The sequence below is a fragment of the Nicotiana tabacum genome, chromosome 6, assembly GCF_000715075.1.
Source record: "Nicotiana tabacum cultivar K326 chromosome 6, ASM71507v2, whole genome shotgun sequence".
NCBI classification, from domain to species: domain Eukaryota; kingdom Viridiplantae; phylum Streptophyta; class Magnoliopsida; order Solanales; family Solanaceae; genus Nicotiana; species Nicotiana tabacum.
Genome location: NC_134085.1, coordinates 43,315,964 through 43,330,941, shown reverse-complemented (window position 1 = coordinate 43,330,941; position 14,978 = coordinate 43,315,964). Strand labels below are relative to the sequence as shown.

Below are 14,978 nucleotides of genomic sequence, written 5' to 3'. Positions count from 1 at the left end.
ATGTTAACCTTAATGACTGCGGTTTGTCACGAGCAATTGTACCGACGAAGAAGGGTCCATACGTCATTGGAAAATATTGCCAAGAAGAGCATTTGTATCTAGGCTACGACGCCGACCCCGCTTTGAAAGCAGATGCAGTACTATGCCTAAATCGCTCCGGCGACGTCTTCGCACAGTTTGAGATGACGAAGGCTTTCATTCTCGCTACCCAAACACTATCAACCCTTTGCAAACCCATTTGAGCCGGTTACTCTTCTTTGATTACCCTCTTTGGAACCTGAAAGTATTATTAAAAATAAAATGAAAGAAAAAGAGAAATTGAAATGAAAAAGACAAATAAAGAAAAAAAGGGAAGAAGAAAGAATTAGAAAAAATATATATATATATATATATATATATATATACATATAAAAAAAGAAAAAAAAGAAGAAGAAAGATACAATGAAAATGAGAAAATGAAAAGGAAGTGAAAAACAAAGCAAATCAGAAAAAAAAAAAGTTGCCTGAACTACGTCTGACTTGATTCCGAAAGGATACGTAGGCAACCTCTCCCTGGGGTTCAGTCACACCAAAATAAAAATCCAAGAAGTCCCCCAAAAGTGAAACTGGGGCAGAAGTTATAATGGTTCGGCAATGATCCCGCCCAAAAGGTTCCAAAGTTGTAGTTCAATCCTGATTCTTTTCACCCCAAACCTTGTACAAGTCCTTCTGATCAATCGGCAAAGACAGGAAAGTGGAAAACATCATTGTTGGAATCTGATAGAAATCAAATCGAGAAGAATAAAGTGAGAAAGTCTTATTGGTGAAAACCTTCGGGCACCATGAGGCGATGAGAGTAGAAAAATCAAAAATGAGAGAGGTCGATTAGCGAAAACCCGCAAAGGGCGTGGTCGACCGGAAAAAGGATACTTCATCACTAAAAGTCCTGGAAAGGTTCTCCGGTTTAGAAACCCAGATCAATAGGTTCATGAGAAGCTGGAGTTTGGTACGGATCGGACATCCAGTCCAAAAGGCATGTCATGTCAGGTTGAAGCCAGCATGCACTCCAGATAAGTCCTTTTTCCCCCGAAAGGGACGATTCTCTTTAAACTCATATGCTTTCCTTTTGCATAGTTTTCTTTTAATCCCTTTCGATCTAACTCTGATTCCGTAACAATTACAAAGAAAAGGTGGCAGGATCGGTTTCACAGGTCCCCGCCTGGCAAGAGTCAAAGAAAATACGCGGCCTCAATGGTGCGTCAGTCCCATCCCGACTGACCATAGTAGTTGATTTGCTTCCAAAAGACTTCGAAAGAAAAGAAAAGCCTACAAAGGCAAAATAAAGTTGGAAAGTTTATGTACCACGCGGTTAGCCACTGCAGTTTAGGTTTCAGGATCAAAATCCCTGACACAAAACCGACAAATCCCCACAGGGTCTCCCTTTGTAAAAATCCCAGTCTACCTTGTAAAAATCCCCCAAAGAGTCTGCCCAGCAAATCCCTGACAAGTCTGCCTTGTACAAATCCCCACAGAGTCTCCCCAATAAAAAATCCCCACTGAGTTGACCTCGTAAAGAATCCCCAAGCAGAATGGGATGAAAGAACCAAAGCCTTACACGAACAAATCATCACAAATCCGGAAATGCGAGTCTGATCAGTTTAAAACGGGTCGCCTGTAAATCCAATCAATGACAAAGTTTCTCAATAGGAATTAGTCCAAGACCAAGCAATTGGAACGATCAAGGCCACCGAATCAACCACCGTTTTCAAACTGACAATTTTTCTTTGCTTAGGAAAATTGAGACAGGTGCAATCCAAAGCAACCATGCAAGAAGCAGGTTAGCTCAAAAGAAATGAAGCGCGCGAGCATCGAAACAGCTTTGCAGCAGGAAAACGACCAAAAGTAAGTTTCCCCGGAATTCTTTCATGCATTTTTTAAAAAAAAATAAAATACAATAAAAAAAAAAAGAAAAAAACAAAGGTAAAAAATAAATAAATAAATAAATATATATATATATATATATATATATATATATATATATATATATATATATATATATAAAGGAAAACCAAAGAAAAGAAAGAAGACAAGAAAGAAAAATGAAAATCCCCAGAAGAAAAAACAAATCATGGTAATATAGGACCTCATTCCTCAACTATCCCGGTATAAACCACGGATCTCCCTGGCATCACCCAAGGAGCTTTTTCTATCCAAATTCCCGGCATAACCCAAGGACTCTTACCTTTTCCCGGCATAACCCGATGAATCTTCCCGGCATAACCCGTGGACCTTTCCCAGCATAACCCGATGAATCTTCCCGGCATAACCCGATAAATCTTCCCGGCATAACCCGATGAATCTTCCCGGCATGATCCGATGAATCTTTCCGGCATGACCCGATGAATCTTCCCGGCATGACCTGATGAATCTTCCCGGCATGATCCGATGACTTCCCCGGCATAACCCAAGGACTCTTACCTTTTCCCGGCATAACCCGATGAATCTTCCCGGCATAACCCGTGGACCTTTTCCGACATAACCCGATGAATCTTCCTGGCATAACCCGATAAATCTTCCCGGCATAACCCGATGAATCTTCCCGGCATGATCCGATGAATCTTTCCGGCATGACCCGATGAATCTTCCCGGCATGACCCGATGAATCTTCACGGCATGATCCGATGACTTCCCCGGCATAACCCAAGGACTCTTATCTTTTCCCGGTATAACCCGATGAATCTCCCGGCATAACCCGATAAATCTTCCCGGCATAACCCGATAAATCTTCCCGGCATGATTTGATGACTTCCCCGGCATAACCCGAGGACTCTTACCTTTTCCCGACATAATCCAATGAATCTTCCCGGCATAACCCGATGACTTCCCCGGCATAACCCGTGGACCTTTTCCGGCATAACCCGATGAATCTTCCCGGCATGACCCGATGAATCTTCCCGGCATGATCCGATGAATTCCCCAGCATAACCCAAGGACTCTTACCTTTTCCCGGCATAACCCGATCTTTCCGGCATGACCCGATGAATCTTCCCGGCATGATTTGATGACTTCCCCGGCATAACCCGAGGACTCTTACCTTTTCCCGGCATAACCCAATGAATCTTCCCGGCATAACCCGATGACTTCCCCGGCATAACCCGTAGACCTTTTCCGGCATAACCCGATGAATCTTCCCGGCATGACCCGATGAATCTTCCCGGCATGATCCGATGAATTCCCCGGCATAACTCAAGGACTCTTACCTTTTCCCGGCATAACCCGATCTTTCCGGCATGACCCGATGAATCTTCCCGGCATAACCCGATGACTTCCCCGGCATAACCCGTGGACCTTTTCCGGCATAACCCGATGAATCTTCCCGGCATGACCCGATGAATCTTCCCGGCATGATCCGATGAATTCCCCGGCATAACCCAAGGACTCTTACCTTTTCCCGGCATAACCCGATCTTTCCGGCATGACCCGATGAATCTTCCCGGCATGATTTGATGACTTCCCCGGCATAACCCGAGGACTCTTACCTTTTCCCGGCATAACCCAATGAATCTTCCCGGCATAACCCGATGACTTCCCCGGCATAACCCGTGGACCTTTTCCGGCATAACCCGCGGACCTTTTCCGGCATAACCCGATGAATCTTTCTGGCATAACCCGATGAATCTTTCCGACATAACCCGATGATCTACCGGCATAACCCGAGAACTCTTTCCCCTTTTTCCGGCAAAACCCGACGAATTTTTTTTGGCATAACCCGAACAGTGTCCAGCATAGCCTGGCAATCCTCCCAATTTAGGGCTCCGATCCCTAAGTTGAGCAAGTTTCCATTTAGCCAGCATTAGGGCTCCAACCCTGAACTAAGCATTTTTTCTGTTAGCCGACATTAGGGCTCCAATCCCTGAGTTGCGCTTTGTAGATTAGGGTTTTTTCCAATCCCCTCATCAATGCTGTAAATTTTCATGACAATTAACTCACGAAATTTTCCTAGTGAAACTGGGGCAGAAATTTCGTTTGTTTGTTTTGTTGTCTCAACAGGTCTGACCCTGAGATGCATGGATCGAGACGACCTACGGGGTGAGTCTCAATCCAGAATAAAGAAAAGAACAAAAGAACAAAAGAAGAAAAAAAAAATGTTCCCACATATTGGAACAAACAAAGGGCAGGTCGCTCAAAAAATTGGATCAAATTCCTGAGCTCCGCCAATCCCGTTTCATTCAATACTGTAGAAATAAACAAACGCCTACAACTTGCGAGCATCAAGATTCGGATCGAAGTCTACAAGCAGAATTAGCTGAGACCCAAGATCAAGTTGAAAAAGAATTATAGATAGGAATCTTGTAACTAGCGGTTGACAGGCATAAGTAGTTAGTTCAGTTTCAATTTCCTTTGGGTTGTAATAAGGAGGTCAGTAAAGCAGTAGTGGCAACAGCAACAGCAGTAACAGCAAGCATTGCAATCCCATGGTAGTCCTAGCTACCAAAATTTCCCGAACTACATTGACCTGATTCCTGTTTAGCCCAGGATATGTAGGAAACCTTTGAAGCAAAGGTTCGGTCAAATCTTTTTCAAAAAAAATGCTTCATACGGAGTACTCGGATGGGCAAAAATTGCTCGCTTTATCTTTGCACGAAAACCCTTCGTGTCTTCGGCAAAGAGGGGCAGCTGTAAGCACGTGATTTTTGCCCAATATGAGAATTACTCCCAAAAAATTCAAAAATAAAATAATTTTTTCTTGATGTGCAATTTTTGTGATATTTTGTGTAACTATTTGTATGTTTGTCTATGCATGTTTATTTGCTAAATTATATAAAAAATACAAAATATATCGCATTTCGCATGTAGGATTTAATTATACAATTGTTAATAACTAAGTTTGTTTTACAAAAAAAAAATAATAAAAATTACAAAAAATAGGCATCGTTTGCATTTTTAGCATTTAATGTCCAAATATACAATTTTATGCTTAATTATTACTTAATTATGCGTTAATTATTATTGGGAGTTAATTTGCGCCTTTATAACTTAATTTAATTCTTAATAATAATTTAAGTATTTTTTATAATTTAGTTTTAGAGAAATAAAAGAAGAAAAGAGAGCGAAAATATAAAGAAAGTCGGAATTGGGCCTCTTCTTCGATTTCAAGCCACAGGCCCAAAAAATGGCCCAATCTTCCCTACGACCCAGTCCATTTCGAACTGGGTCGACCCAGTCCATAACCCAACACCCTATTATCTTACAAACAACACAAAACAAAAAGAAAAAATGAAGAAAACCCTAAAAATAACCTAAGTCATCCGCCCCCCCCAAACCTATCTTCTTCTTCTTCCTCAAGTTTCTCAAGCTCATCCATGGGTTCCCCAAGCTCCACTCCCTAGCAGCCATGGATGCCTTCTCATCATCAACCACCCTCTAAACAGACCCCTCACGTCTTCATCTTCTCCATGGCGAGCTCAGGCTCGTCCATGGCTGCCACTTTCTTCTTCCTCGACCTCACCACCATGGAAGACCACCATTGTCCACTATTGACGCAGCCAGCAGAACTGCTTCATCTTCTCCATTGCTGCTGCGTTTCCACTGCTCCATCGACGACGAACAGCCCGTCGACCTTCTCTAAATAGACCCCGCTGTGTCCAGCTCTCATCGACGTTGATGTCGCGTCCAGCCACGTCCAGTCCGTCAACCTTCTTCCATCTTTCTTCGATGCTGCTGTCGAGTACTTGCTCCCTCGTCCATGGATGTTATTGCTACTGCTTCAAACTTTTTCTACTGCCCCGTCCAGCTCGAGGGCAGCCATGAACGTCGACTGTTCTCCGGCTTCAGCGTAGCTTTCAGCTTCTCTGCGTGGGTTCATCCAAACGCACCCCCAACTACTTCTGTTTCATTGCTACTGCTTCAGCGTCAACTTCTTAAATTCGCCTTCGTCGTTGGTTAGTCGTTGTTCGTCGTTTTGATCCGGTTAGTAGATTTTGGGTTTTATTTTTGTCCGCATTTCGTTTTGATATTTCTCGAAGTTAAAATCGTTAAATATTTGATTCTTGTTTTGTTCGTTGTTCATCGTTGAAATAATTTTCTAGTATGTTCATGTGTTTTGATTAAATTAATTTTCAGATTTCAAATGGAAAGTTAATTAGTGGGTTTTTTTTTCATATTTATTTCATGTTTGTATTGTTGTTAGAATAAATATTTGTTAGTTTGATGTTTGTTAGATTCAAATTGAAATTTAATTGATTATTTCTTCAATTTGTTTCATGTGTTTATGTATTTTTAGAAATTGTTAATATTGTTAAATTCAAGTTTAAGTTCATAATTGTTTCTAACAACAAATCTTGTTATTTGTCTAAAAAAAGAATTTAGTTGTGTTGAAGGAAATATATTGATTTAATCGTTTGAATCCGTCATGCTTGTTGTTTAATATAGTTTTAATTCATGTTCATACTTTGTTTGATTGTTCTTGAATCCGAAATTTGTATAGCTTGATTTCTTGTTTACCATTTGTGATTATTTCTTGAATTTGTCTCATAAAGTTTAATATAGGAATTGTTGGTTGTAATGTTGTTAGAATTGATTTTAAGTTCAATATGATTGAATTTAGAAATCTAAATATACTTGTTTGTTGTTGTTGAATCCGAAAATAGGATTGTTTGTTGCTAAAATATTGTTCAATCAAATTTTAGTTGTTCTTTGTTGTTCAATTTGTGTTCATGTGATTTGTTGTTGAAATGTTGTTGAAATCATGTTCATGTGCTTTGTTGTTGAAATGTTGAAGAAATCATGTTCATGAAATTTGTTGTTTGAACATTGTTAGAAATTAATCATATTGTCTATATTTTGGTTAAGTTTGATTAATTGATGTGTTATAGTTGATGGGTAGTTTGGTAATTTATAGTACTTTCGGGGGTAAAATAGTAATTTGCAATAGGGTCGGAGGGGTAGTTTAGGAATTGTACATTTTGTAATTGTTTATTTGAAGCATGGGGGACAAAATGAAATGTGGTGGGTTGTGATATAGTTGTTTAATATAAAGGGGGGACAAGACAAAATTTAGTGGAGGAATCTTGTATTTATTTATTTTTAGGCTTGGGGGACAAAATATAATGGGGTGGTGTGATATGTTTATTTAATGTAATGGGGATGAGTGGGAAGATAATGGGTTTGGTAAAGAAAATGGGTTGATTTTAATTGATTAAAAGATTTATGGGTTATGGGATATAAGTAGAAGTCTTGAAATCAGATTTAAAGACAGACAGAGATAGAGAGAAAAAAGAATAGAGGAAGAAAAATTTAAGAGAGGAAATTCCGAAAAAAATACTAAGACTTTAGAAAAACAAAAAGAAAAACATTCTGGAAATTCAAAAGAAGAAGAATATACACCTGGTATACAATCCAAATATTCTGAGATACGGATTGAGAAATTAAGGGTTTAACACTAACTAGTCTTTCAAAAAATCTGAAAAGTTTCTCTTTGCTTCTGTCCGTTGGTTGTTGTTGTTTCCGGATTTTGTCTTGATTTTAAAATCTGTCACTAAGTTTCTCGTCGCTGGTTGTTACTAGTTGCTGGGATTGCTGTTGTTGTATGCTACTAAATTTCTGCTGATCTCTCACTTTTCTTTTGCTTCCAATATCAGGTACACAACTGACACGCTGATTATTGTAAACTGAAACAGGAAGCATGAATACAAAAAAATGAAGAATTGAAGTTCTAAATTTATTTTGAATTATATTCTTAATTTTATTTGTATATATAAATTATTTAGCTTACAAAAATCGGAATCATGTAGCTATTTAATGTATATATAGTGGAACATCCAGCGATAGCTTAACGGATTAACTATCTATATATTGCTTAAAAATAAATAAATGGTGTAGTAACTCCGTCTAAGTTAAAAATCAAACGAATAGACCATTTCGGAACTTGTAAGAAAATTGTTTAGTTAAATAATATTGGTTAATTCCAGCATGTAATTGTTTTAGGATAAAAATTAGATTGCCAAGTTTTTTTTTTTAATTTGACAAACTGAGAACATGCCTAGTATAATATAATTAGGTAGTAATACGTGAGCCTGTGCCCGTATTGGCAACGGATTGCCTTGCTTGTATCATTTTTTCAGAATTTACGAATCATATTCGAAACTCAACTATAACAACTCAAGCATGTAAATAAATTAAGACCTTTTCTCTTTCATTTTTGTACAGACAATTTTAATAGAAAATGTAGACACTTTAGGATTATCCTGATAAAAATAAATGAGATGAGTCTCGCCAAATAAAACGCACAAATTGCGGGGCCCTCGATAAATGTTTAATTAAAATTACTTAGACTTCGGGATGAGCCGTTTAGCAAAATTCCACGGCCTTACCCAGAAATAATAATACGATAATTGCTTCAGGCGTGCATTTTAATAATCTTACCTTCTTAAATTCGGGTGCGCATTTATGTGACCCAAATCCAAATCTCAACGGAGTCGGAATGTATTAACAACCATGGGCGCATTGATTGTGACATGGTTCGAAATGCATTTTTACATTGTTGCAATTCCATAAAAAATAAATAATAATAAAAGCAATTTTAAACTTAATGAAAGCACATAAGTAATAACATATAATAAATCAGATATCTAGCCATTATAACAATTTAAGTAACCGTGCTAGAACCACGGGATTCGAGGGTGCCTAACACCTTCCCTCGGGTCAACAGAATTCCTTACTTAGAATTTCTGGTTCGCAGACTTCATTTGGAAAGTCGAATATTTTCCTCGATTTGGGATTCAAGATAAACCGGTGACTTGGGACACCAAAAGCCAAACCTTTCTCAAGTGGCGACTCTGAATTAAATAAATAATCCCATTTCGAATATTGTCACTCTGAAGGAGGTGTGACAATAGTCTCCAGAGATCCTGACAACACACTCAGCATCCGCCGCAACCGGAAGCACCTAGATCTGCACACGAGGTGTAGGGTGTAGTGTGATTACAACCGACTCAATGAGTAACAAATCCAACTTTTGGACTGAAAGTAGAGGCGAACTCAACCGGTACAGTTCAATATAGAAATAACAGTGCAGAAACGTAGGCATGCTTTCAAGTTCAACAGTTAAACTCAATACAGTAAGATAGATCAAATATGAATGATATGAAGAATATAACTCCTCTACTTCAACATGCCAATGCACATGTTGTATGTGATGCACCATACTGACAGCCTCGTGTGTGCTCGCACTCTCAAATGCCCAATCACTCAGTACTGTATATGGCCAATCCAGCCCAGGGAAGATCCATCCCGGAATATATACATCAACTATCCATTAGTCACTCAGTACTGAGTAGGGCCAATCCAGCCCGTGGGAAAGATCTATCCCCATGTATAATGCTTTGGACAACATCCATATCTAGGGAAGATCCATCCCTCAATATAAATCAATCATGCTCACTGGGTTGTGTGCAGACTCCGGAGAGGTTCATTCAGCCCAAGCGCTATCATAAATTAGTAAAACTCACTATGGCGTGCAGTCCGATCCCATAAATGTCACTCATAATCAGTCTCTTGGCCTCACTCAGTCATCATTCTCTCCAGTCTGTCTCTCACGGGCTCACAATATGAAACTAGCCCGAAATGACGATATTATGTATCAATAAATAACACCATAGATTGAGATATGATATGTAATGAATGAACATGATTGAGAACAAAATTTCAATGAACTCAGTAAGTCAACAGCAAGAAACGACCACTACGGGTCCCAACAGTACCACCATATAGCCTAAACATGATCTCTAGCATGATTGACAGTTCAATTACTTTATCACATTATAAAAATACGAATATCAACAAGATAGAACCACTATATAGTGTCATGGAATCGATCAGGTCACAATTCTCATGGTGCATGCTCGCACGCTCGTCACTTGGCATGTGTGTTACCTCAACACCAATCAGATAATACATAATTCCGGGTTTCGAACCCTCAAAGTCAAGTTTAGAAGTGTTACTTACCTCAATCCAAGCAAAACTCTGCTCCAACACGCCTTTACCTCGCAAATCAACCTCCAAATGTCCCGAATCTAGCCACAAGCAGTACAATACAATCAATATGGGCTAATAGAATCAATTCTACAAGAAATTACGAAGTTATAACTCAAAAATTCGAAATCGGCTCAAAGCCGGCCCCCGGACCCATGTCTCGAAATCTGACAAAAGTCATAAAATCCGAAAGTCAATTCAACCACGAGTCTAACCATACCAAATTAACTAAAATCCGATATCTAGCCTAAGAACTCTTCTTCATTTTTCCCAATTTTTCACCCCAAATCACAAATTCAATGGTAGAATCAAAGGTATAATCATGAAAATTAACCAAAACTAGATAGGAATCACTTACCCCAAAAACCCACGTGAACATTCCTCCAATAATCGCCTTCTACCAAGATCCCAAATCAATTTTGCGTTATGAACTCAAACCTCTCATTTTTTAAACTTATATTCTACCTAGATGAGTCTTCATCGCGATCGCGAAGCACAATTATACTGCCCCACAAATTAACTCTACGCGAACGCATAACACCAACTACGATTGCGTACAGCTGAGTCCTCGTAGCTACGCGATCGCGTCCTTCTCCATTTGACCGCATAGAACAAATGCATGACCCCAACTCCTGCCTCCAATACTCTACCTAACGCGGCCTCAGCCACGCGTTCGCGAACCACAATATTCTACAACTATGCGTTCGCATCCCCCTGCTCGTGAATGCGTAGAACATAATCCTTCACTGCCCAACTTAGCCTACGCGATCGCCGACCCTCCCATGCAATCGCATAAAAGGAAACCAGAATAGCAACACCAACAATCTTCAACCAACATGCCAAGTCCAAAAATGATCCGCCAACCATCCGAAATTCACCCGAGGTCCCCGAGACCTCAACCAAATATACCATCAAGTCCCAAAACATCATACGAACTTAGTCGAACCCTCAAATCACCTCAAACAACATAAAAAATATGAATCGCACATAGATTCAAGCCTAATGGACTTTGAATTTCTAAATTTCTACAACCGACGCCAAAAACTATTAATCATGCTGATTGACCCTAAATTTTGCACACAAGTCATAAATGACACCATAAACCTAATTCAACTTCCGTAATCGAAATCCTACTCCGATATCAAAAAGTCCACTCCCGGTCAAACTTCCCAAAATTTCAACTTTCGCTATTTCAAGCATAATTCAACTACGGACCGCCAAATCACAATCCGGACACGCTCCTAAGTCTAAAATCACCCAACCGAGCTAACGGAACTATCAAAACTCAAATCCGGGGTCGTTTACACATAAGCCAACATCCGGTCAACTTTTCCAACTTAAGCTTTCAACTATGAGACTAAGTGTCTCAATTCATTCCGAAATCCTTCCAAACCCGAACCAACTAACCCGGTAAGTCATATAACAACTGTAAAGTACAAAAAGAGCAGTAAATGGGAGAATGGGGCTACAACTCTCAAAACGACCAGCCGGATCGTTACATGTACTCACTCATGTTATATTTTTGTTTTTATTATCTTGACTTCTCCTAATAGTATTGTTATTTTTTGAGAAAGAGAAAACAATTCCTCCGGTAAACCTTAAAGATCTAATTTCAAGGATGGTGGCACAGGTTTTATGCGACAAAGTCATGAAACTATTTTTTGTAACAAAGTATTCACTCAACTTTACCTAAGGATCATAGAAAGTCACTAAACTATTTTTTGTAGTAAAAAATCAAACAACTTTTCCAGAATCTCACATGAAGTCATAAAAACAATTCTTTTGTAAATAAAAAGCCATTCAAATTTGTCTAAGTAAATCATGTCCCTTATGTTAATTCCCTTTTTCTTCTTAATTTATTTTTAGCGTGCTCCTGATGTTAAAATGATCAGTATCTATACGAGTGTGTGCGTGGAGATGTAGAAAATATGACGTGGAGGCAGAATATTTGGATGTGATCTTGAGGGGCAATTTGCAAGGAGATGTCGAAAATATAAAAATAAGCTTGCGTGCTAAAAACAAAGGGTGCATAGTGAAACTTATTGTTAGGGATCATTTTAGTTAATTAAGTAGTAGTATATGGAATCCACTATGACTAACTACTCTTTAGACTTGGTGCCCCAACAAAAGAAAAGTGGCGTCTCTCAACTTTCCATGATTTAGTTATATAAAACCATAAAGCATAAGGATTGAATTCTTTACAGTAAAATATTAGTAATCATTTATCTCTAAGCTTGCCACTCTACTTTAAAGCAAATACACATAATTTGAATGTTCTCTAGTGCAATAGAGAGAGAGAGAGAGTTAGGAGCGAAGGTATCATTGCTTCTATGATCATTTCGAAGAAACAGAAAGAGAGACAGATTAATAATTTTCTGAACAACACATAATGGATGGTCTCATGCTACTCAAGAAAATTGGTCTCTTCTTCCTTCTCATATCTACTTCTCTCTTGTCAACTTCATTTGCAGGTAGGTTTATTGAGTTAATTAAACGCGTCCAACATATATTGGACTCTTGATTCCTCTTGTAGTTGTACAGTAACATTTTTGGTTGTCCCCTCTCTATATATATATATTCAGTCGAATGACTTCTTACCTATTCTTATCGAGAAAAATTGTAGTTCCAGAAATAACATACTCCCTCTGTCCCAACATATCAACTTAATAATTTTGTTTCCATCGAGACCTTCGTGTTACATGGAGAATAACTCTTTTCAAAGAAATAACATACTCCCTTTGGTCTATTTTGTGTGACGCATTTACTATTTGCAGACAGTGTTTTTTTGCAACGACTCCCGGTGCAACAAGCAAATATGTTTTAAATATTTTAAAGTGCAAGCTATATGACTTATATACCTTTTATGTAGTTTCTAAATATGTAAAATTTATTTCAATTTTTTTTAAAAATTCTATGTCTTAATTCACACCGGTCCAAGTACTCTGAACATATGCCACATAAAGGGGAACGGAAAAAGCCAAAGAAACAGCACTGCATGCATAATCAACTTTGGTTGTGTAAATCGTAGTTTTAAGAAATAATATTGGTTTTGTATTTAGGTCTATATATACCATCCCAAGCAGAAGGAACTAGGCTTAATTCTTTGGAATTGTCAGATTAATTTCGTCTTTAGTGAGTTAAATTAATTATTCTTTGGTATTTAGGTCATTTTCACAAGCTGTCTGACAATCAGCCTTTTTTTTTTTTATATTATCTAAAGCAGGCAAAGTTAGTCTATCGCGCTTTTTATACAAGTTCTTGTTTTCAACTATGATGCAGGTCGACAGTCAAGGTTTGTAAGCAACTCTGAGAAAGAAGAGCTGGGTGGAACTCATAAGGTTTGCTTTTGCTGTTGGTTTACTTATTTTGGATTGTCAATTGATGAGTAAAGCAACAAAATCTGAGGAGTAATAAGCAAGAAATGAAGTTTAATCTCTTTGAGTCCTTCATGATTTAGCATAAATTGATTATTCATTGACAGTATATAGCCACGGAAAAGAGATTCGCAGTTGACCATTCATAATAATTGGAATAAATTGCTCCCTCTGTCCCATTTTACTTTACGACTAGGTACGGAGTTTACGAAAAAAAGAAAGAAAGAATTTTTGTGAAACGTGTGCTCTAAAATAAACTATATATATTTGTATGATTATAAATCATTTCATTAAGAAAAAAAATAGGAAGTTTAAAGTTCCAACTATTTTTAAATATAGAAAGGTATCGCTCTTTTTTTAAAAAAAAAATAACTAAAAATAAAAGTGTACTATATAAATTGGGATAAATGGAATAATAACATGAAAAATAAGGCATAATGATTGAAATAGTCTAATCTTTTTTATACTATCATTATATAAAAGTGAAATACTATTCTAATATATATAATACTAATTCATGACAGGAAGTGTCAGTAGGAGAGCAATTACACGATGAGGAGATGAGTGAAATCCATGAAAGGCTTCTTAAGGCAAACACAAAGGATTATGGGAGATATGATCCAGCACCTGCCCTTTCTAAGCCTCGTTTCAAGCTCATACCCAACTGATCTATGTGATTTCGAAACGATTATATGAATCGGGAATATATTTGACTAAGTCTCCAGACCATTTTAGGGTTTGTGAACCGCTAGTACCAGTTAAATTATGAACCCTAGTGCTATGTCTTAATATATGTTTGCAGCTGTAATATACTATCCTTTTATGTTTATATCTTTTCTATGAACTGGATGTTTGTACGTCTGTAGTATTCTCTGTATGATTATATGAAAAAATAAAACTTTTATATGTTCTTGCTTTGTGCGCCACCTAAAATTAGTTTCATGAATACTCAGTATTCCATTTAGCCAGTGTTTTCACATAAAGAAAAAAATACAGTAAGTTATAGCAATCTGTCAGCATCATTTTCTGGCAATTCATTGGAAGAATGACATTGTGCAACCGCTGTAAGAATAATAGCCAAAACAAGGGGCATTTGCATCTATACTTGCTTTTTGTGTTACGTTTTAACTTGTGTCCGCTTTGCAAAAAAAAATTGCAAGCGTACCTATTTTTTCGCACAACTTCAGCATACGGGGCTCAAGTAGCAAAGGCAATCACGCAAAACTTCAACATTCTAGTAGACAGGCCTGAAGTTCAGCTCTAGAGCTGAAGTTTTTGTTTTGTCACTGTTTAACCCAAAAAATAGTTTTCAAGGTCAAAGCAATAATTTTATATGACGGGCCACAAGCAACCGATTCAATCCGAAAGATATAAAATTTTGTTAATACAACGTGATAGAGAAGTGAAAAATAAATTCAATGACAGATAATATAATAAAAATAAAGCAGAGAAGAAAGAATTCTTATTGAATGATCCTTGATAGGATAATGAGCCGAACAGAGTTTGAAGGGCCGAATTATGGCTAACTTGGGAGCAAGATGCTATGAATTACAATGTATAGAATTGTAGAGAAGAAAATTAGATTCCCCTGAT

At 37.8% G+C, this 14,978-nt stretch overlaps 1 protein-coding gene across 2 annotated transcripts; it reads left to right on the top strand.

Moving 5' to 3' along the window:
* Window positions 1–12,263: 12,263 nt before the first annotated feature.
* On the top strand, window positions 12,264–14,291 carry LOC107813192 (protein CASPARIAN STRIP INTEGRITY FACTOR 1-like). 2 transcript variants are annotated; one of them, XM_075254703.1, is made up of 3 exons: window positions 12,264–12,431; window positions 13,291–13,349; window positions 13,910–14,291. In XM_075254703.1, exons 1-3 carry the CDS (start codon window positions 12,401–12,403, stop codon window positions 14,051–14,053), a joined length of 234 nt encoding a protein of 77 aa, XP_075110804.1. In that variant the 5' UTR covers window positions 12,264–12,400; the 3' UTR covers window positions 14,054–14,291. The 2 variants fall into 2 exon arrangements, with proteins under 2 accessions (XP_075110804.1, XP_075110803.1); XM_075254702.1 differs by having other exon boundaries at window positions 12,264–12,482.
* The last annotated feature ends 687 nt before the right edge of the window (window positions 14,292–14,978 follow it).